This window comes from Candoia aspera, chromosome 1 (genome assembly GCF_035149785.1).
Source record: "Candoia aspera isolate rCanAsp1 chromosome 1, rCanAsp1.hap2, whole genome shotgun sequence".
Lineage (NCBI taxonomy): Eukaryota > Metazoa > Chordata > Lepidosauria > Squamata > Boidae > Candoia > Candoia aspera.
The window spans coordinates 22,862,332-22,886,298 of NC_086153.1; the positions used below are offsets into that span (position 1 = coordinate 22,862,332).

A 23,967-nucleotide genomic window follows, 5' to 3' on the forward strand; every position below is an offset into this window, starting at 1 on the left:
GCTAGTGTGTTGAGTGAATCTACCCTATCTGTCTATGCCAGCCTTCCCCAACTGTGACATTGTCTATGACATTGAACTATGACTCTCAGAATTCCATTGCCTTGTGACCAATAGCCATGCTGGCTTGGCATTTTAGAAGCTATGCCCGTGTATACAGATAATTCAAAATGTATGAAAAGCAGCAAGTAGTTGTACTTGCACTATGAGCAAATTCTGGAAAACAGTAAAATAAAGTGCATGATACCCTGGAAAATTTACCAGTTCAAGTATTCTTTTTCAAAACTCTATGTGTGCATAAAAAGATCTAGGGATTATGCCTATGATGAACATTAGGGCTGCTTTATACCTATCTGTACCAGGGCAATTTGATCTGTTTGATACTGTGCATAGCCAATTCCTAGTGGTTTATAGTTCATTTGAGCCTACTCACTATTGGAGCAGTTGCTAACTATAGTTCTTGCTAACTATGCCAATATACTTTGAGATCATTGGCATGGGACATGGGGTTTGTATTATTCCTTCTACATTTGTATATTCTATAAAGTAAATGTTCTTTGCTTTGATTTCACCTTGTGGGAAGCAAACTACTGCAAATATATGTTCTGATTATTTTTTGTCACTGTGCTACGATTCTGTATAGAAGATTGATAGTATTTTTCATTCCTTCCCTGTACTTTTGTTTTGATCAGCAAAATCCATTACAAAGAGACTGTGTGTTCTGTTTCTAGGATTTGCTGGCACTGGCTGCATTCTCAGATAAGCCAAGGGCTCCCCAGGAGCTTCCAGATTGCAAATAGGGATCTGTGGCTAACTTTTGAAAATAAAAAGCAATTCTAGCTGCCTTTCTTAGTTTGGCCACCAGAGAGTGCATATCTCCACATGAGTTCCAGCCACAAAGGGTCCACCTTCCCAAAAAACTTCTTAAAACTCCAAACAACTGGAACTTTTTGCAAAGCACAACACTCCAGCCCTTGGACCTGCATCTGGTTCAGTGTATTTCTGCTCTGCTTCCCATTCCTCTTGCCTCCTCATCTGTAGTGAACTTTCCAGTCACCAGCTTTGCTGGAGATGCTGAGGGCTGGATTTTGAGAAAGCATCTGAAGTCTTTTGTTGCAAAGAGTGGGGAGGTCTGCAGACGACTCAACAGCACCTCCCCTTCACCTCCAGTTGACTATGGAAGGGGCTGCTATAAATGCCTAACCGGCTTTGTCCCTTTCTTTTGGGTTGGAAGAACCTGACAAGAAAAACACCGTGGTTTTCTTTCCTCTCCTTCATCATGTCATGTGACAGGAACTAAGAGGAGTTAAGGAGTCAAGTGCCTAAGCTGCCAAACAGTCCTCCTTCAGGTGAGTAGCATATCTTACTCTTGTTACTGAATAGACTGAAGTGTTGGTGAGACTGTGGTTTGGTTGGGGAGGCAGGAGAACCTTCTGCTGGAGAACCTTAGGGCCTTTCCCCCCAGTGCCTAATCATGCTACAAAGATGTTCTGGGCCTGGGGATATCATTTTTCTGCCTTGTCCCCCTGACTTTGACCTTGACCTTGAGTTCATCGCAGTGCCAGTTGCTGAATGAGATGAGCTTAAGCCATCCTTACCAGTAAAAGCCATCCCTTTTATCCTGATGCCATCCAAAGACACCCCAAAGGTATATACAATTTGCTAGGTTTTTTCACCCATTACAAAACCAGGTGATTGGCAGTGACTGCAAACAGAGGCAGTAGAGGTAGGCTACAGATAGGCAGTGCAACAGCAAAAGTCATGCCAGTGCACTTTTCTGCCAATTCAAGGTGCAGGTTGAGCCCTTCAGTTCAGCAGCGGAGAAAAGCCCTTAGTCACCTTCTTTCAGCATAGCTCTGGATTGCATTGTTCCCCTTAGCTTCACTTCCCTATCTGTGAAATGGGAATAATGGTGCCTAACTTCATATGGACAAGGCTGAAGTGGGAAGAAAGAGGGGACTTTACATCAATTATGCTGTCTCCCCTCCCCTATCAAGCAACTTCTGCTCCATTTTAATGATCTTTCAGTGGGGCATATGAACAAAGCCTAACCTCATTCTTGGGGAATGGTGAATTAAAAAAGAAGAGGAAAGAAAGACAACATTCTGCCTCTTGAAATGACATTTTTCCTACAACAACAACGACAACAACCAAACAAGAAAACCTCTTAATTCCAATGGAATTTAAACATAGACCAAAATAAATCATGGAAATATTATTGCTTAGCTTCAACATAAGTCCATCTATAGAAACCTCCAATGGGGCAGAAATATGGCTGCAAGGAAGATTAAGTGGAGATGTCTGATTGTGATGGAGATGCTGACAACTGGAACTGGAGATCAGGGGAGAGGGAACAGATTAGGTATGAAAGGAATTGTAGGTCCAAGGACATACTTGGAAGGACCATGGTTTAAGCATTTCTATTCCCTTTTTTGTATCTTAAGCTCCATCAAGCAATTTGTTAGAGAATCTGGATTCCACCTTGATAAGAAGCCCAGAAGGATATGACTATGTCTATAGCAATTCTGATATTATATTTAGAATTTACAGTAAATATTAAAGAATTAATATTTCAATAATTTACGTTGTGTTTGGATAACTTCTGTCTCCCACCTATGGCAAGACCTCATTCTGGGATCAAAAGAGCCAGAAAAGTCTTCACTCATGCTAAATCATGGTTTATTTTAACCATGGTTTGTTAAATACACCATAATGGCTTAGTGTTAGTTACTTATTTGATTTGATTTATATAGCCACCCATCTCACTTTTATGTGACTCTAGGTGGCTTACAGTACAGTAAAATGAATAAAAGACATAAAAAACACAATACAGAAATAGAAAATAAAAATAAAACACATAGCAGCCGGGCATGTAGTAATCTAACCTATTATGCACACAACCAGGAGATGGGCTCCAATCTACTCCCAGGTCCCAGGCTCAGGCACAAAGCCTAGTTTTCAAGGCCTTATGAAAGGCAAGCAGGGACAGGGCCAATCTAATCTCAGGGGGGATGATGTTGCAAAGGGCAGGTGCCGTGGCAGAAAAGGTGGGACCTTCTGGGGCCTACCAGCCAACACTCCCTAGCCAATGCTGCCAGAGCATGCTCTTCATGCCAGATTGGATAGGATGGGCAGAGACAATTTTATTTATTTATTCATTCATTCATTCATTCATTCATTCATTCATTCATTCAATTTATATAGCTGCCCATCTCACATTCATGACTCTGAGTGGCTGCAATTAAAACATAAACAGTACCAAAAAACAAAAACAAAAAACAGCCATACAAACAATACAAACATTAAAAACAATTCAACAATTAAAGACATAAAGTACAATCATCAGGAAAGCACAGCCATTCAAGAACAGTACAGTCATTTTATGGGCTCCACATCACTCTCTGATCCCCAGGCCAGATGGCAAAGCCAAGTTTTCAAGCCCTTCTGGAAGGCCATCAAGGGTTAGGGTTAGGTAGTGTTTGTACATAACACTAGACCACACTATGTTTTACAGACTAGAACAATTGGTCTCACAACTGTGTTAAATAAATGACATTTGCTGACTATCCATATCATGTTGAATCATAATGTGATGTGTTTAGTTATGGCTCAGTGTTTGGTGCTGTCTCAGCTAATGTTGGTCTAAACAAGAGGAAGGGAATGTATTCATGAACAAGTCTACATTTAATTTTTGGAGGGGTGGGGAGAGCAGCAGTGGACAGGCAAAGATGGAATGTGGGTGAAATATAGATAGATGATAAGATATGATAAGATAAGATAAGATAGAAAAACAGGACCAAAGTGTTCCTTGGTTGCTTTCCTTTGCTTTCTTAGGGCTACAAAAATCCATACAACTACTAGATGTCAGCAAAGAATTTCAGTTCTTCTTGATCTCTCTTTGCTATCTAGTGCTTGTCTAGATTTTTTCAGCTTAAATAGGGTTGTCTGTCACCTTCTAAAAGTTGTGTTAAGGCTATTTTAGGATTTATGCTACAGTTTTCCACCTTAATGTGTCTGGAAGCCTTACAGACAATTTTCAGTAATCTCACTTCATGGATCACAAAAAACAGAGGCTGAGACCACTTGTGGCTGTACAATAGCAGTTTGCTCACCCCGAACTAGATGGATTAATTGGAGTAGATTCATCCATATACTGTGTTTAAATAAGCTTGATGTTCCTTTCACCATAGTGGCAAGTCATATGGAACTAACGTCTATGGAGACAGACCATTGGCCACCCAGGTTCAGGGCTATCTGCTGATAGTAGCTCTCCACAATCTGAGGCACAGCTGCTTTTCTCCAGAAAGTCCTTGAATTTGGGAGGAGATGGCCAGATCAACAAGGAATCCAACCATTCTGTCTCCTAGCGTGGGGTGAGCTCATTGTACTGCAGATGAGAGAAATGGTGGCTTATAGAGTTTTGACCAATTTTTAGTATAAGTCACCAAATCCTGCTTCCTAAAGGCAGATCTAAAGTTGGTAGAGCACATGATTGGCATGAGGTGGCATCGAACCACCTCCAACTTTTTCAACGAAAGTGGCATATCTCTCCCTACCAAGGGTCTGGAAAAGATCTGCCATTAGCAAATAACCTTGAGAGGCATAGATGTATAGTTGGTGCTGCATAAAATTTCTAAAGTAATCTGGATCAACGTATTAAACATCCATCAGACAAAGCAGAATGAAAGTGCCCCAGAAATCTTTCATGTGCTTTGAAATTCCAAGTGTGGCTTTTGCAATGCCTGCTATCTTCCCCTTGATCCAAATGACAGGGCTATTTTCCCTTCTAGCTGTTTTTCTCTGGGTGCATTTGTTGCAGAATGCTGGGAAAGCCTTTACCTCAGGAGAGATCAGAAAAGTCACACACCAGGCATTTCTATAAAAATAATTTATTTACAAAAAGCAAAACAAAAGCAAAACATATTTAAAGGACTTAGCTCTCATTGAGAGCTACCTAGCTTGGCTACATATCGGCACAGAGAAAAAAAGAGGAAGTAAGAAACAAGTCCGGGCAAGTTCCTCCCCCCAGGCGATTTGCATGAAGCACGTGAAAGGAGACAATCAAATACAACCTCTTCACCCGGCCAAAATGATTAGGTACAATAGCAGTCTTAATCGTTAGTAGGAAAACCTCAACAGCATTCACACAGCACAATTAATTTGGTTACTGAATGAACCAATTTGCTGGATTTGCATGGTACACTGAACCATAAATTAATCAGAGGCTGGGTTTAATTTAGAGCAGTGTTTCTCAACCTTGGCAACTTTAAGATGTGTGGACTTCAACTCCCAGAATTCTGGGAGTTGAAGTCCACACAACTTAAAGTTGCCAAGGTTGAGAAACACTGATTTAGAGTATTCCACAATTGCCACCCAGGGTCAGGCATGGGTTTTCTGTAACTGGGACAGCACAGGAAAAGAACCCCAATCCCTCCCCCCCTTTTTTTATTTTTAGTAAGAGAAAAAGTGGCAGTGGACTGAACAGAAGCAGCCGAGACTGGGTCAGGGTTAGTTATCATCTGGCTGTTATTAAGCCAACAGGTTGTCAGATTTGAGTGTGGGCTGAAATTAAAAGAAGGTTAGGATTAAAGAAAAGTAGCAAAGGGAGTATGGAATGAACCAAGAGGAAAGGCGCAAGAGACAGATTTGACAGCTCTTTATAAAATATTGCCAGGCAGGGGCAGTTAATTGACAGCCCGATCAACATTAACCCCTTGTGCCAAACTCCATGTATCAAATTGCTAAAGTTCCAAACTGAAGAATTTTCTTGTTGGGTGAGACTAAAAAGTCCGTCTGATTCTGCATTTTCTTTTTCCAACAATAACAGGGAAAAAAGAAACCTCCCAGAAACTAGGCATGGCCAGCATTTAACATTTGCTGGATTGCTTGGTCAGTCTTGATCACAGGGCCCACCTTGAACGTTTTGGGAGGGCCAAGAGCTCACATGGGCATGGCAAAGAGAAAAAAGAGTGCAGGAGATTGACATCAGCATTTCATTCACCTTCTCTGGATTTTAGAGGGCCTTGGAAGTTCTTATTTTTGTTAAAGCTTTCAGGCTTCATCACAGTTTTCACGGGCCTTCTACTTCCATGGAATGGGAATCTAGGCCAATTTCCAGCAATTATGGTTGGGTGTGGCTCTGAGGGCCACTAAAGAGAGGCTTGATGAACTTGTGGAGGCCAGAGCCTTGTCTGCCTACTAGTTTAGGATTAGAGGTATGAATATACCTGGTCAGCTGTGACTTAATCAACAAGCTATAGTTAACGATATTTGCTTGGCAGAATGTGTGAACCCAGCTATTCAGTGATAAACCCCATGGAGGTTTCTCTTCAACTGTAATGGCCAATACATATTGGCAGATTCATGAATGGAAATAGATGTGATTGGGCAGAGTTGGCATGCTTTGGGTTCCACCAATTAAGAAGTGTCATCTGTTGGACCCAGATAGTGGACTTTCTGTGTTGCAGCACCTGGCCTCTAGAGCAGTGTTTCTCAACCTTGGCATCTTTAAGGTGTGTTGACTTCAACTTTGCTGGCTGGGGAATTCTGGGGGTTGAAGTCCTCACACCTTAAAGTTGCTAAGGTTGAGAAACACTGCTCTAGAATGATGTCTCTCCAGAGATTCTTACAGCCTCACCCTGATCTTTTTAAAACGAGCCCTTAAAACCTTCCCCCAGCCTTGGGCAAAGTGGGTGGGGGACCCTTGTAGGATGATTATTCTGGGAAAGTTTATGTCCTTTCCCCCTGGAAGTTTGTATCAATTGTGCATTACATTGTTTGAAATTGTTTTATATTGTATGCTGCCAAGAATTGTGCTGGAGTCAGGCAGCCTGTTAAATAAATAAATAACTTTAATAATAAACAATAGATAACTTTAGATTTAATCCACTGGCTACCAGCACATGACAACAAGTGTGTGAATAAGTGTTTTCTTTTGACAATACTGAACTTATGGCAAAGGAAGCACCATCTCCACAAATCTGGATGAGAACATTGATCAGTCGCTAAGAAACGTTTTTGGCTAACGATGTAGAAGTGATTCTGAGAATATGAGTTGCTAATTTAGTAGAAAGCAACCTGCATTTGTTCCCTTAATTCTGCCCTTGGAGTCTGAGGATACTGACTGCGTCAATGGAACTCAGAACAAAGAAGGAAATAAAATAAGGAGTGTTGGAATCATGAATTCCTTGTTTAATACTTATACATAGGGACACCTCCAGAAAGTGGCAGAAAAGTTGCTAGGCTTTGCAAAGATATTCCATTTCCTGGGACTATGATTTTACCTATGTAAGCTACTTCAGGAATATATACATTGATGAAGACTTTGACAAAAATATTTTACAGTCTGGGAGAAAAGATTACGTTATCTCCGGTTATCTGCTCCTCAGTACCTGTCAAACACAAGATAGATTCAGAATGTATAAGAGGAAATTTTAGGTTGAGGCCATTTCAGCTCTCTGAAATGGACATCTCACTTGCTTTTTACTTGCAGGAAGTTCAGATAGACCTGTTAGGTGTTCAGTTTAACAAGACTAGATATAGAAACGTGTGAATGATTTGATTGGATGAATGCTGTGCTATGTTAAACCCACTCTGTAATCCTTGGGACCTATTTTTGCTTATTTTAGTCTGTGATAGAAATTGTTTTAGGAAAAAGAGAGAAAAACACCTTTTGGGGGGGTGCTTCAAGATGTTCTAAAGGTAAGTATGTGGAAATCGCAGGAAGGCATGTCTTTAAAAGAGTTTGATAGTGTACCTCAAAACCTATGTCCAGTAACTGTTATGATAATGACTGAATTAAAACTGAGATTTATAAAGGGATTTTGAATACTGGCTGGGCATTCAGTTCATTTCTCTCCTGATTATTTCTGATGTCACAGGAAGAAAAATGTGAATTCCCTCTCAGAGAAGGGGTTGTACTTGATGGCCTTATGGAACCATCCAGGGCTGTATGATCCTATTTTATGATATTTATTTATTTATTTAACTATAAAAATATATTACTCTATTTTATAACAAAATGGTGCTTATTTCCATTTAAATATGCTTAGCATTAAGGCAGTTGAAGCAAAGCAGAAAGCCCTTGCTAAGAGCCCCACTTACAATACTGTAAAATGGATGTGTGTTTTCTGTGGGGACTTCCCTCCTGTGGAACAGCCTGCTCCCCAGGGAAAGAATAGCTCCCACTTTTATGGCATTCTGGAAGGGGGTAAAAAAAACCCTGGTTATTCTGGATGGCATTTTGAGATGGCATTCATTCATTCATTCATTCATTCATTCAATTTTAAGGTTGCCTACTCATCAGTGACTCTGGGCACCTTACAACCAGGCTGGGAAGAGCACATTAGAGGTATTGCTGGTGCTTAGCAGGTCCATGCATAACTCTAACTCAGAAGCAGCTGATGGTGGAGCTATTGGCACCAGTATTTTGTTAGAATTGTACTATTTATTGTTATTGTATTATTCATATTATTAATATTGGTCCACTGCCTGGAATCCAATTGGACTGAGGCCAAAGATAAATCTCAAATAAATAATTAGAACTTCCATGAACTCAGAATGGGGAGGCAGAAGGAGTAGAGGCCAACCTGATGCTCCAGGACCATGTAGCCCCTGGTCTAATGCTTAAGGCATGGAACCAGGAGTAGGGAGGACCAAGTTTAGCTAACTGGATGATTTTGGGACATTCTCTCCCATTCCAACCTACTTCATAGGGTTGTAGTGGTGGGAAAGATTGGAGGGATGAGTTCCTGGAATTTTGCAGGTGGGTGTGAGTTGGGGGAGCAAAATGATCTATTATATATGAGCCATAGAACACGCATGATTCTTGCTGTCCCTGGTAAACCCATTAGTCTTCTATCTAAAGTGACTTAACTCCACTTTGTAGCACCATTTTCTTGCTTGCCTCCCTCCCCTGTAATTGGCTCCCCCAATCAAAAATGAAACTGCAAACCCCTTGGATCAGTGATCAATATTTAATTCGGCACCCCCCCCCCCCTTTTAAATTGTGGTATGGCCAACCTTTCATAATTCTGACTCCAGTCTTGCGGAAGGGGTTCCTCCCTCTGCCCTCGCCCCCAGGGTTTAGGAGAAGCTGACCTTTGGGGGCTGATCTCAGATTTATCCAGCTGGTTACATGCTAGGTTTGGCGGTGCTCAGCATCTCCCACCCACTAAACATTTCATCTGTTGTGAAGCACTGCTCAGCTGAGTTAACCACCCAGTGAGTCAGCATGTGTTGGTAAGGCCCTCTAGAGAAGGCTGTCTGGGGTTGATGGCTTTTCTGACTACGTCAAGAAGATTGCATTTGTGCTGTTTTGTTACCCGCGGCACGTAGTGTGCTCTTGCAATTTAGCAAAACATAACACACAAAGAATTTTGATACAGCTGTTTATAAACAGGCTGCAAAGCAAGGTTGCTTTTTTGTTTTGGTAGTGAATTGTAAACTGAATTTGAGTTTGATCAAAATGAGCTCGCAGGAGCCTTTTGGGGGATTTCTCCAACTTGGCGCCCTCCAGATGTGTTAGATTTCATGTGCCATGATTCTCAGCCAACATGGTGATAATGGGGAATAATGGAACATCTGGTGGGGACAAAATCAGGAAGGTTAATGTGAGATTTTGAAAAATGAGCAAAGTTAAATATTGATTCAAAAAGACCTGTCAGTTTGGCTGTCTTGTAGCAATGCCTCCTACGGTCTTGACAACGGGAGCAATCTGACAGCTGGGACTGTGTTATAACTGCCTTAAAAAAGGCATAGACCATTAAGCAAGGAAAGAGAAGAGGAGGAGGAAGGGAAGATGACGAGGATGAAGTCCATTTTTCCTCAATAGTCAATGGCATGGGGGTGTCTGCATATTTAGTAGAAAGTTACGCAGGAATTAGGTCAGGAAAGGAGACACAGCTGTCTTTCCATCTTGCAGAAACCTTATGGAGTTGTGGGAACTGGTAGAAACAGGAGTCTACCATCAATGCAGCAAATCTTCATCTTATACTGAGCTTATATACATGTGTAAAAAAAATAATTCATTGAAAGACTCATGAATCCTGAGTTACTTCTCCCTAAGAGAACTGAACTCTGGTAAGCACCAGAACCCTTGAAAAGTTTACAGTTGAAAGTAAGGTGTTCTTGCATCACACAGAGTTTTTTGTATATACAGATAAGCATTAGCAGAGTAGGGTGGAGTGGGAAAGCACCGATAAACTGAAGCTGAATGGAAAAACAAGGGCATTTCCATACAGCTACCATTTTTGCCCCTCAAACACTCAGTCATCTTAAGTTGCTAATAGTAGAATGCAGAATTTGGTATCCAACCTCAGCAGCTTGGAAAGTGAATCAACTCCTAGAACAGTGTTTCTCAACCTCGGCAACTTTAAGATGTGTGGATTTCAACTCCTAGATTTCCCCAGCCAGCCATGCTGGCTGGGGAATTCTGGGAGTTGAAGTCCACACATCTTAAAGTTGCCGAGGTTGAGAAACACTGTCCTAGAGAATGGCAAAGGGAGGAAGGAGAAGATGAAGCCACCAATGGGAAACTGCCTGCCCCCATGCCACACAACTGTTCTTGCAGTGTTCATCTCTCTCTCTCTCTCTCTCTCTCTCTCTCATCTCTCTATAATTTTTATTAAAACTTTAAAAAAAGAAGATAAAAACTAATACAAACTAATATAAAGAAGAAAAGAGGAAAAGAAAGAAATCAAAGAGAAAACAAAAAGTACAAGAAAAGGAAAAAATTTAAAGAAAAATAGAAAGGAAAGAGTAAAGATACAAAGCAGTGGCTTCTGATGTTCTTCACAGCGGTTATTAAGTACAATTATATTTTAACCTCTCTCTCATTGTAATACTCTTCTTTCTATAATCTATCCTGTCTAATCAACAAAACCATAAATCACAAGTTCATTTTGTTTCATTTTTATACAAAAAGTCCACAAGAGGTTTCCAGTCACCTGTTCTTGCAATGGTGTTCTGAGCGTTGCAGCTCAGCCAGAAGTTAATCAGCTGAGCTGCAGAAGACCTATGGAAGCCCAACAATGCTGTAGGGTTACAGGGGTCTTGTGCTGTGTGTAGAGGGGCCCAGAATTTTCCTAATCTGCCAGTTCTGTTTGGGAAACAAGGCCGGGTGTTTCAAACTTGCAAATTCAGCAAGCCCTTTTAGATGAACATGGAAGCCTTCCTAATCATTATGCTTCTACTCTTCACTCTTCCTCCCTATGTTGGGCCTTATCTTTTCTCTATTCCCTGTTTTTTCATTCCGTATAAACTGCAGAGTGCGGAGACCTGTACTTCTGTATGGTCTGATATGTATAAGTAGTTATATATATCAGCCAGTCAGTCATGCAGTAGTATAGTATCTGTGCCAAATGTCCATCAGCACTGATTATAGATCTTCTTTGAGATGCCAAAACTTTTCTTATGCTCCAGAGCAGCTGCAAATATTCACTGATCTTCTGTTCCCAAGTGGGGGATCCAGATCAAACCCGGAAGGCTCCACAGCAGTAAATGTCATTAAGTTGAAAGCTATAAAACATAAAAATGTAGAAATAGCCCAGCTGCATCCAAGATGTTGTTTCTCATTTTGGCCAGATACTTCTGGGGTACTTTCAAGCAGCAGATGGAGACATACAGCAAGTGGTATTTGGAAGAATGCTACCCCCTTCTGCCCAAGGGTAACACGGGGCCTTCAAGACAGCCCTTGATAGGCCTATTCTCCAAGAATTTATCCAATCACCTCTTAAAATCACCAAATTAGTGGCCATCACCCCATCACCATATCTTTTGACAGTGAATCCCATGAGCTAATTACTTGATGTGTCTGTCTAAATCACTTTCCAGTTAGTTTCACTGGATGCCACTTAATTCTAAAGTTTTGAGAGGGAGAAATAATTCTCCCTGTCTACTTTTTCTGTGCCTTATATGAGTTTATACATCTCAGTCATATTCTCCCCTTGTTAGACTTTTTCCTAAACTCAGGCATCCTAATATTCTAGGCTTTTCTTGTATAGAAAGTATACAAGAAAATTGAATACAGAGGGTTCAGATTGTTTTGGTTGCCCTCTTCATGCTTCTTTAGGTCTATTAATTCCTCCCGCTATCCCCCACATTTGGTAAGCAAGTTAGAGTAAATGTTGAAATCTGGATTTATAAAGCTTCAATAGTCTGCAGTAACATCTCAGAATGTTCAGTGAATGCATAATATATAATTTTTTAAAGACCAATTATTCTTCACCAGTTTCTCAATGGATTCTTCTATGTGCCTTCCCCAGGATGGAGAATAAAGCCATGTATCTGCATACTTTGGGTGAAAGAGAGAATGGATCCATCCTTGAAGAGCCATTTGATGGAAAGAACCTCTCAAAGCTGAACCTCTGTGATGATGGTAAGTCCCAGGGAGCAACTCTGAGATTCAAAAAGCATTACATCAGGGGTCAAAGGAGCATGCATGACATGTAGACCAGGAATGCTCAGTTGTGAAAATTCTCATATGAATTTTCTTTAATTGCACCACTTGAACCAATTGCTGATTAAAGGTTAAATATCCACCACTTCCTCAAATTTCCAGCACTGTCCTCAGCTCAAAAAAATACCCCTCAAAATACAGTGTGCATTTGGGGAGAAAAATCATATTTTTAAATGCATTTTTGTGCAGATTGGAAACATAGGACAAAACAGTGGGTTCTAACTGAACATACATGATTGTGATATAATCCAAAATCAGGCTGAGCAATGTGTGGACCAGTTCTGACATTAAAGTTATGGGCAGACACCTCAGAGCCTTGTCCCCAAGCGTAACATAGCATAGGACCATTTTGGAGCAGTAGTGAAAATGGTGGATGAATGTACTATGGGATCCTGTATTCTGAGCACTAAATCTAGACCAGCCTTCCCCCATGCCTGCTGAGGCAGATGGCACTTGTAGTCCAGCATAACTGGAGGATGCTGGGTCAGTCTGAGTCAGACCATTAGTTCATCTAGTTCAATATTTTCTTCTTCCATACCAGGTCTGAATTTTGACTCACTAAAATTAATTATTTTGGCACCGAGTCAAGAAATTTTTATTTGCCCAAGCATCTTCATTACTGTATTGCTTCTGCTAGTTTGTAGTTTCATTGCTTGCAGCCTCTTGTTTTCATATTTGTTTCTGTTTTTATAGTATGGTACGTGTGATGTTGAATTTGATACCAGTGTATACTATTCTAAATGTCAATAAAAATATATCCAGAAATGCCAGGGACTGAACTGAAGGCCCTTAGCATGCAAATCATGGACTTAATACTGGAGTACAGCCCTTCCTCACACCACGGGTATATCTGCCTCGTATGGTGAGGCTTAAATGGCCATTGCCTTTGACAGAGCAAGCCACCATCTAGTGAGGCCTTTTTAAAATTCCTTCTTAAGCAGCAGTGATACGCATCCTTTTATCAGTGATTGGCACTGATTTTCCTATCAGCACATTTGAGTTTTTAGATTCATAGATGACCTCTTATTCAGGGCAGCAAAAATTCCAAAACAATCTCACCAGGTTTATAAATAGGAAATGAAAGGAAAACAAGGAAAGCATTAAGTGATGAACATTGGAACAACAAGCACACATTGCCAATATGCTAATTCATTTTTGAAAAATCTGGGGGTGGGAGGGCATTTGTGTCACAGAAATGTTGATAATTAAAGGTAGAGAAAATGGGTAAAAGTACATATTAGAAGTTATAACATAAAAGGGCTGTCAGCCTTACAATGTAGACCAGATCAAGAAACAGACACTGCGTAGGCCTAAAACCTCTTTTATTAGATGGCTACAGTGACAGAATCTTGCAAGTTTGAATGTGCTTCGTGTCCTCCCTCTTTTATCTTCATGTGAATTAGGAGGGTGCCTGCCTTAGGCATTTCGAAAATTTCTATATTGGTATGGGCGTAAGCCACATTTATTTGTTTGCAGCCTCTCTCTCCATCAAGGTCATCCTCTCTATTCTCCACAAAGTCTGAAAAGAAGCTAAAAGTATTATGAAGCCGTTTTTAGTGCTGCTGGCAGATTTGAAATATGCATCCAGTTTCGACCATGCCATCTTAACTGTTTGTAGAGACCAAACCATCTCTTTTTCAAGAGCAAAGGGAAGTCAAACAAGGTGCAGCCAAATTCTCAGTCAGTAGGAGCTTTCCCCCATCCCAATCATCAACTTTCAAATTTTCAGTTCACTTGATGGGTTACCTTGGCATCCTAAGGCATAATGGGGTTAGGCAAACTGTAATTTAGCCCCACGCATGAATCTAGTTACCAGTTTGGATGGCTGGAATGGGTCACCCAAAAATCATGGGCTAATTCCTAAAATAAGTGAAACTAATTTCCAAGTGCAGGCGATTTTGAATTTCACGCTCTTTATTCTTCAGGAAATCTGAATAATTAAATGAAATAGTGAATGATGTTGGGACATAGAGATGCTCCCTTTTGACCTTCAAAGGATGTCACTTCTTAGCAATGAAGAGAGCTGAAAATTGTGTGGAGTGTCCTAGAGCAGAGTTTCTCAAGCTTGGCAACTTTAAGATTTGTGGACTTCAACACTTAGAATTCCCCAGCCATCATGCTGGCTGGGAATTTTGGGAGTTGAAGTCCAGACATCTTAAAGTTGTCAAGGTTGAGAAACACTGTCCTAGAGAACTGCAGGTCTTGCATTTGGCAGCCCTGACCTAAAACATCTGGACTTCTTTAGCTTAAGACCAAGATGATTAAGATACTTTTACAACTACAAGAGTGATGTAGTGCCTGTTGGCATACTCTAGTGTGGACTCTGGAAAGTACCCCTTTGGCATGGGCAATTTACCACAGCAGAAATTCCCTACACATGTTAAGGCTTTTTCACACTAATAACGTTGTACTTGTTAAAAACAAATTTTGTAGCTGTGGTTTTCTGAAAAATAAAAGAAACCAGAAACTTGACATTCTTTTTGCATCTTGATTAGAGCTGTTCCATGCTTTGAATTGAGGACATTTTGAGATAGAGAGGAGACTTAACATTTTGAGTGACGTGACAACCCTGAAATTTCCAAGGTTAACTTTTTTCCTATTCTTTCCAGCAAGTGCAACTTTCTTGGCTGCTGTTTTAATGCCCTTTTTTTTACTGAGGGTTTTTGCCATGATGCCAGCCAATTAGGGATCCTACAAACTACACAATGAGATCCCTATGCCATGTGGGCTATCAGATGTGGCTGGGTAGTAACTTTAAGTATAAGGAAAGCCAGTGCTTTGTCAGTGTAAATTAGAGGTGAGGAGAAAATACTGCTGCTGCAAGAGCAGAGAGTTGGCCTCAGCAATAGCGATCCTTCTTCCTTGTGATGCTTTCATTGAAACATATTAACTAATGAAACAGTGATGGTTATCAGAGTGCAGTTCAAAGCCCTATGTGATTCGTGGCCAGGTTACCTTGAAAGCCAACATTCTTTCTTCCATATGAACCAGTGTTTCTCTTTTTTTAAAATAAAGCTTTGTTAATTTTTTCAACATATACATAAAATACATAAAAACTAAAAAGAATGAAACAAAGAATACTACAAGAAAAAAGAAAACTAAAAAAGTGCGAAAATACAGAAAAGACTAGTACATGGTGGCTTCCAACTTTCTACAAAGATACATATAGCTCATTACCAATCTCTTACTCTAATTTAAACTAAGATAAACATTATTTCTATAAAGCATTTCCATCTCTATATGACGTTCTCCTCTAAAATGAACTCTCTCTCCCACTTAAAAAAAATAAAAAACCTTTTCTAACATAATTATTCGCCTAATAAGCAAATACTCAAATATTTTCCTACTTCACTAAAATTTTACTCCTCTCTGCCTACTAAAATAACCAAAGATAAATTATCTACATTTAGTTAATGTCCTTTTAACCAAGGTAAAATCATTATCACCAAAACAAAAACATCAGTCTAAAGCTGTAAGAGACCATCCTGATAAACACATTTAAACAATTATCCAACTTCAAAATAAACTAAGGCATTTACATATCTCAGCATTACACACAAAGCTTTCCCCTTACAAGTCTCAAAGTCAGCAGCCAGCCTTGATTCTTGGTCTCGATTTTCCAGGAACACAGCCAATTGTATCTCTCCCTTTGCACCCAAAACTCTTCTTTCTTCAGAATCACACTTAACTCTCCACTGTCCAATTTTTCTCCCTTCACTTTTTGACTTAGAAACGTTAATCCTCATTTTCTTCTTTAAAGAAGGAGCACTACACTCAAAGTAGTTTCCATTCTTGTCTTCTTTTCCAAGTTGTTGGTAGGCTTTAGACTCCACATGTTCTAGGAGATGATCCAGGCTTGGGTGACATCAAGACAGAGTTCTTTAAAGATCGATTTCATTTCTTCCATGTCTCTCCTCCGTGTTTTATCAGGAGAAAAAAGATGTAAACAAGAACCTTCTCACAGGAAAGCAGAGGCAGATAGCTCAAAACTCAACTCTGCAGATTCAACGAGGTACATAAATCCTTTTTAATCCTCAAAACATTAAGAAAATGGCAAGAAAGCAGCAAAAATCTTTAAACCCCAATATTTGAATTTAAATATTAAAAAAGCCAACTTTCCAAATTAATAAATTCCAAAAATAATGAAAATCACCAAGAGCTTCGCATTTTTTTTTGTTGTGAAAGGCCTCTCTTCAGTAACAAACAAACAAACAAACAAAAAACCCCTTGGTGTTTTAGAAATGGGGTGGCAAGATTTAGTGTCCATTTTACGGCTTCGGTGCAGCCCTGAACCTGATGACATCCGTGTCTCCCAGCATTCTCAATCATGGATTGATCGTAGGGACTCTGTTCTGTGACAGCCCCACCCCACCCCCCAAGAAAATGCTATCCGGAGGACAAAAGGGATGATTTCCTGGATTCTCCGTACCCAGAGAATTCTTCAGGCTGCAGGGACACAGCCTGCGCCCAGAAATGCTACTCCATTGGCACTGCTTCAAAAAGCAGTACTGTTCAGTCTGCCATTCCCCACAGGGAGCCCATGAACCAGTGTTTCTCAAACTCAGTAACTTTAAGATGTTCGGATTTCAACTCCCAATAGGAGTTCCAATTTCCTTCATGCTCCTTAAGGGCCTGATCTAACTATTAATATGAGAAAAAAATGTTGTAACTGTCCTCATTATGAAACCTTAGCTCCATCTGTTTGGCCAGTGACAAGAGGAAGGCCACAAGTTGACAATAAAACTATGCCGGTAATTAAAGACATATTGAATCAGAGAGGAGAGAGGCAAGGATGTATCACAGCTTAATCACTCCTTAAGAAATTCCTCATTTAAAGTGTGTTTTTCTCTTGAGACCCAATTTAGATAGTAAAAAGAATTATCTTCTTCAGCAAAGGATCGTTACATTGTCGTGGTGCTGGAGCTTGAGCACCTCAATGATGCCATGAGCTAAACCATGAAGGGCCACCCAAGACGGGAAGGTCATGACAGAGAGGTCAGACTAAATGCGATCCCTGGGGAAGGTAATGGCAACCCACCCCAGTATTCTTGCCGTGAAAACTAAATGGATCAGTACAACCAGAGATATGTCGGTATACCATCGGAAGATGAGACCCCCAGGTCGGAAGATGGTCAAAATGCTACTGGGGAGGGACAGAGGATGAGCTCAACTAGCCCCAGACGTGATGACGCAGCTAGCTCAAAGCCGAAAGGACGGCAAGCGGCCGACGGTGCTGGTGGTGAACGGCGAATCCGATGTTCTAAGGATCAACACACCATTGGAACCTGGAATGTAAGATCTATGAGCCAGGGCAAATTGGATGTGGTTATTGGTGAGATGTCAAGATTAAAGATAGACATTCTGGGCGTCAGTGAACTGAAATGAACTGGAATGGGTCACTTCACATCAAATGACCACCAGATCTACTACTGTGGACAAGAGGACCACAGAAGAAATGGAGTAGCCTTCATAATTAATAGTACAGTGGCTAAAGCAGTGCTTGGATACAACCCAAAAAACGACAGAATGATCTCAATTCGAATTCAGGGCAAGCCATCTAACATCACAGTGATCCAAATATACGCCCCAACCACAAATGCTGAAGAAGCTGAAGTAGAGCAGTTCTATGAGGATCTGCAGCACCTACTGGACAACACGCCTAAAAGAGATGTTATTTTCATCACAGGAGACTGGAATGCTAAGGTGGGCAGTCAAATGACACCTCGAATTACAGGTAAGTATGGCCTGGGAGAACAAAATGAAGCAGGACATAGGCTGATAGAATTTTGCCAAGACAACTCACTCTGCATAACAAACACTCTCTTCCAACAACCTAAGAGACGGCTTTATACATGGACTTCACCAGATGGACAACACCGAAATCAGATTGATTACATCCTTTGCAGCCAAAGGTGGCGGACATCTGTACAGTCGGTAAAAACAAGGCCTGGAACTGACTGTGGTTCAGATCACGAACTTCTTCTTGCACAATTTAGGAGCAGACTAAAGAGATTAGGGAAGACCCACAGGTCAGCTAGATATGAGCTCACTAATATTCCTAAGGAATATGCAGTGGAGGTGAAGAATCGATTTAAGGGACTGGACTTAGTAGATAGGGTCCCGGAAGAACTCTGGACAGAAGTTGGCAGCATTGTTCAGGAGGTGGCAACAAAATACATCCCAAAGAAAGAGAAAACCAAGAAGGCAAAATGGCTGTCTGCTGAGACACTAGAAGTAGCCCAAGAAAGAAGGAAAGCAAAAGGCAACAGTGATAGGGGGAGATATGCCCAATTAAATGCAAAATTCCAGAGGTTAGCCAGAAGAGATAAGGAATTATTTTTAAACAAGCAACGCGCGGAAGTGGAAGAAGACAATAGAATAGGAAGGACAAGAGACCTCTTCCAGAAAATTAGAAACATTGGAGGTAAATTCCAGGCAAAAATGTGTATGATCAAAAACAAAGATGGCAAGGACCTAACAGAAGAAGAAGAGATCAAGAAAAGGTGGCAAGAATATACAGAAGACCTGTATAGGAAGGATAACAATATCGGGGATAGCTTTGACGGTGTGGTCAGTGAGCTAGAGCCAGACATCCTGAAGAGTGAGGTTGAGTGGGCCTTAAGAAGCATTGCTAATAACAAGGCAGCAGGAGGTGACGGCATCCCAACTGAACTGTTCAAAATCTTGCAAGATGATGCTGTCAAGGTAATGCATGGTATATGCCAGCAAATTTGGAAAACACAAGAATGGCCATCAGATTGGAAAAAATCAACTTATATCCCCATACCAAAAAAGGGAAACACTAAAGAATGTTCAAACTATTGAACAGTGGCACTCATTTCACATGCCAGTAAGGTAATGCTCAAGATCCTGCAAGGTAGATTTCAGCAGTTCATGGAGCGAGAATTGCCAGATGTACAAGCTGGGTTTAGAAAAGGCAGAGGAACTAGAGACCAAATTGCCAATATCTGCTGGATAATGGAAAAAGCCAGGGAGTTTCAGAAAAACATCTATTTCTGTTTGATTGACTATTCTAAAGCCTTTGACTGTGCGGACCATAACAAATTGTGGCAAGTTCTTAGCAGTATGGGGATACCAAGTCATCTTGTCTGCCTCCTGAAGAATCTGTATAACGACCAAGTAACAACAGTAAGAACAGACCACGGAAAAACGGACTGGTTTAAGATTGGGAAAGGAGTACGGCAGGGCTGTATACTCTCACCCTACCTATTCAACTTGTATGCAGAACACATCATGCGACAAGCTGGGCTTGAGGAATCCAAGGCTGGAGTTAAAATCTCTGGAAGAAACATTAACAATCTCAGATATGCAGATGATACCACTTTGATGGCTGAAAGTGAAGAGGAGCTGAGGAGCCTTATTATGAAGGTGAAAGAAGAAAGTGCAAAAGCTGGCTTGCAGCTAAACCTCAAAAAAACCAAGATTATGGCAACCAGCTTGATTGATAACTGGCAAATAGAGGGAGAAAATGTAGAAGCAGTGAAAGACTTTGTATTCCTAGGTGCAAAGATTTCTGCAGATGCTGACTGCAGTCAGGAAATCAGAAGACGCTTAATCCTTGGGAGAAGAGCAATGACCAATCTCGATAAAATAGTTAAGAGCAGAGACATCACACTGACAACAAAGGCCCGCAAAGTTAAAGCAATGGTGTTCCCTGTATGGCTGCGAGAGCTGGACCATAAGGAAGGCTGAGCGAAGGAAGATCGATGCTTTTGAACTGTGGTGTTGGAGGAAAATTCTGAGAGTGCCTTGGACTGCAAGAAGATCCAACCAGTCCATCCTCCAGGAAATAAAGCCAGACTGCTCACTTGAGGGAATGATATTCAAGGCAAAACTGAAATACTTTGGCCACCTAATGAGAAGACAGGACACCCTGGAGAAGATGCTGATGCTAGGGAGAGTGGAAGGCAAAAGGAAGAGGGGCCGACCAAGGGCAAGATGGATGGATGATATTCTAGAGGTGACGGACTCGTCCCTGGGGGAGCTGGGGGTGTTGACGACCGACAGGAAGCTGTGGCGTGGGCTGGTCCATGAAGTCACGAAGAGTCGGAAGTGACTAAACGAATAAACAACAACAACAAGAATTATCTTAGTGATTTATTACAGTATTTTGGAATATACTGTGATTAACTTGTTTTTCATTTAATGGGATGTGCAAGTTAAGTATGTGAATACATGGCTTGGTTCAGGTTAGTAGGTCAGTTTGAAGCTATCATTTACCGTTGTCTTATGAGCTGTAATGATGGCTTAGAATGAAGTAAGGGGCATCTCGGGGGTGTCAAAAAGTCAAGATGGTGGCTGCAAGTGCACAGTTGAAGCCCTGTGCCTTTTTTACAAGTGTCACATCCACAACACACAAAAAAAGGGATAGGGCTTTGATTGTGTGGGCACAGCCATCATCTTTACTTTTTTTTAACAGTAATTTTATTAAACTTTACAATTAAAAAGATAAAAACTAATAGAAACTAAAAAAGAATAAAAAGAAAAAATAGAGAGTGCAGAAAAGAAAAAAATAGAAAAATAGAAAAGAAAGAAAAAAAGAAGAAAATAGTAAAGAAAAAAAGAAATATATAAAAAAATGACTTCCCCCTTCATCACAAGTATAAACAATTTTAGTAATTTATCACCTTCTCTTAAAATACAACAAATAATCTCTCCTTCCCATATCTCATCTCTTATCTATAAACAAATCCTTAAAACGTTGTTGTTCAGTCCTGATCAGCAAAAGTTTATTAAGGGTTACTTGAGATAACATATCTATTTTAACTTTGATCAAATAAACCAAATTTATATTTCTTCCTTTTACTTTTAACAATCTTGACCTTTAATCCCTTCAAATAATGTCCTAGAACTTGATTTCTTTTTATTTTTCCTTTGTCCCTTCTCACAAAATTCTTCAAAACTTTAACAATCCTATTTTGTAAATTCAATTAGGACAGGTATCCAGGTCACTCTTTTGGTTTGTTATTTGTATATCCTTTTTAATTATTAAGACATCAACCAGTTTGATTTGTATGTCCAATGTAGGATCTTTTTCCATATCATTCTTGTAGCCTGACATTTTTTGATCCACTTTCAGATCAGTCTCAGTCTTGTTCAGTAAAACCTGTTCCTCTTCCATAATATCTTTTGAACACAGTCTATCTATAGAGGCAGACACTCCTAAAATTAACTTCTGGGTCTACTGTTCACAAATATCCTTCAACACATCCAGTGTTAAAGTGTTTTGCTCCATTCTGTATTAGTAAGTCAATTTTAAATGTTCTCCTTTAATTATAATCTTTAGTTCCTTCATAGTGTCCAACCTTCATAGTCCCGTCCTATCATTTTTTTTAAGAATTCAAAACAACAGCATTTTCCCACAGGAAGGATTCTTATAATTAATTTCAAAACCTTATCTGAAATCTATATAGACCCTTAGTCCATTTGTAACTTTCCAAAATCAATGTACTAATCACCCTTTTGCTATTTACTCCAAAAAAGGAATTTTTTAAAGTCCTTAAATTTCTATTTAAAACTTCTTTCACTGAGGATTGAAGGAAACTCACCTGGTTCAATAAAACTTATTGTTTCAAAGGTTCCTAATAGCTAAAGCAGTTTCTAAAAGTGATTAGAAAAGGACAATATGTGAACCCACTATTCTTTCAAAGGCACCGACCATGGTTTGAGCAAAGATGGCTTATCCCTTGTTTCCCAGAGCTCTAAACCCACCAGAGACCGCTGTCTTGTGGTCTCCTCACAAGGAGCAGCTGTCTGGAGCACTTGTGGGTGATCCCAAGTCCTCTTCTTGTCCGGAGAGGAATTGCGAAGAGCTGGTCCACTCACTGGCTCTTTATTCTGCTGTGGTTGTTGGCTCCGGTCTCAACACAGCCATCTTCAGTATGCCATTTCTTCCCCAGAAGTCCACCATCTTCATGTTTTGATCTCCTCTGCAGCCATCTGTGATGAGGGTGAATTGAGGGACTTACTTTATTTGCACTTACCTAACTTATTCTGGTATTTGGGGGAGGGGCTGCCCTTCCCAAACTTTTACCAATCCATAAAGACACATGGTAAGAGTCACTAAACATGAGGGGGAAGAAAGGCCATTGGCCAAACAGTCATAAAGACTTTGCTCATTTGCAAAACTGATTCTGGCTTGCTTCCAGATTATTAAACAAACCATTGTTAAAACCAGTTGTGTCTTGGGCCTGTCCCCACCTGCACCTAGCCATGGTACAAACATGCCCTAGTAACTCTTTTTCTTCTTTGTGTCTCCAAAACACTCCCTTCATCTCATTTCTAGCCAATAAGTGAGACTGTCCAAAGTTGTCCTTAGCTGTATTGGTATTACCATAATATTCTCTCCATTATTCCAAAGAGAGACAGTTTGGTGTAGCGGTTAAGGCACCAGGCTAGAAACTGAGAGACTGAAAGTTCTAGTCCCAACTTAGGCCCAAAGCCAGCTTGGTGACCTTGGACCAGGAAGCAGGCAATGGCAAACCAGTTCCACTTCTGAAAACCTTGCCAAGAACACTGCAGGGACTTGTCCAGACAGTTGCCAGGAGTCAAAAACTGACTTGAATGCACAAAAAAAGAGTAATATTACTTGAAAACCAGCTAAGGGCAACCTCAGAATGCAGAAAATCTGTTTGGTTTTGTGTCCATTACCATGGAGGGAAGTCAGATGATCAGCAGGAACTGGGAGCAGAGGCAATAGAGGAAGATGGGGCTGGCCATGGGGACAGCAATAATGCTGGTATTGTTTCTGCCAAGCACCCAAGTGAAGCATGGAAATGCAGAAGAAATGAGGCCTAAAGAGTTTTTGACTTCTCTCTTCCTTCTTCCTTGTGGCTGCAGTGTTCAAACCATCTGCTTTTCTTTAAGAAGAATAACTTCCAAACTGTTATTTAATGCAGTAGGCCAGTTTCATATGCTATGGCTTTAAGTACACTTTATCTAACAAATAATCTGAAATGAGTTCAGATGAAACTTCTGCACTCCTCCACAAGACAGACTGGGGAGGGGTGGAAGCACATGAGCCCACTGCTTGTCTAGACAGATTCTTGTAATGCTGAAATGTGGTGTAGGGTTATTGAACAAGCCAATCATTGTAATGTTGTCATTACAATGTGTGTTGGAGTTGATAGGTAGGTTGGAGTTGATAGGTGGGAATAAGATCTGGTGTACAGTATAAAATTAAAAAATAAAGGAATGCATCCAGTCATCTTTGACAAAATTAATTTAGTTCTGAAGTTTTACATTAATTCACTTTCTTTAGCAAAGTAAGAGGTTGGATAATAAAGATATGAATGATAATGCAAGTTGTACAGACTTATGTAGTGCACAACTGAATATAAAACCAAGCAATCTTCCGGCAGATAATTTACAATTTTATTTATGATGTGAATAAGGGTGCAGAGCATTTATGTATGGCCTGTATATGCTGCATTCAAGACTGTATGCTCATTATATCATGCAGGTCTGAACTGTCACTACGTTCTCCACACCTT

At 40.4% G+C, this 23,967-nt stretch overlaps 1 protein-coding gene across 1 annotated transcript in view; it reads left to right on the plus strand.

The window, feature by feature from the left end:
* Positions 1 to 940: 940 nt before the first annotated feature.
* The window catches only part of SCARA5 (scavenger receptor class A member 5), a 135,927-nt gene continuing 112,900 nt past the window's right edge, over positions 941 to 23,967 (plus strand). Inside the window, exons 1-2 of the mRNA XM_063300374.1 lie at positions 941 to 1,346; positions 12,261 to 12,373. Coding sequence (XP_063156444.1) covers positions 12,262 to 12,373 — 112 coding nt within the window. The 5' untranslated portion in view covers positions 941 to 1,346; position 12,261. The remainder of the gene's footprint in view (positions 1,347 to 12,260; positions 12,374 to 23,967) is intronic.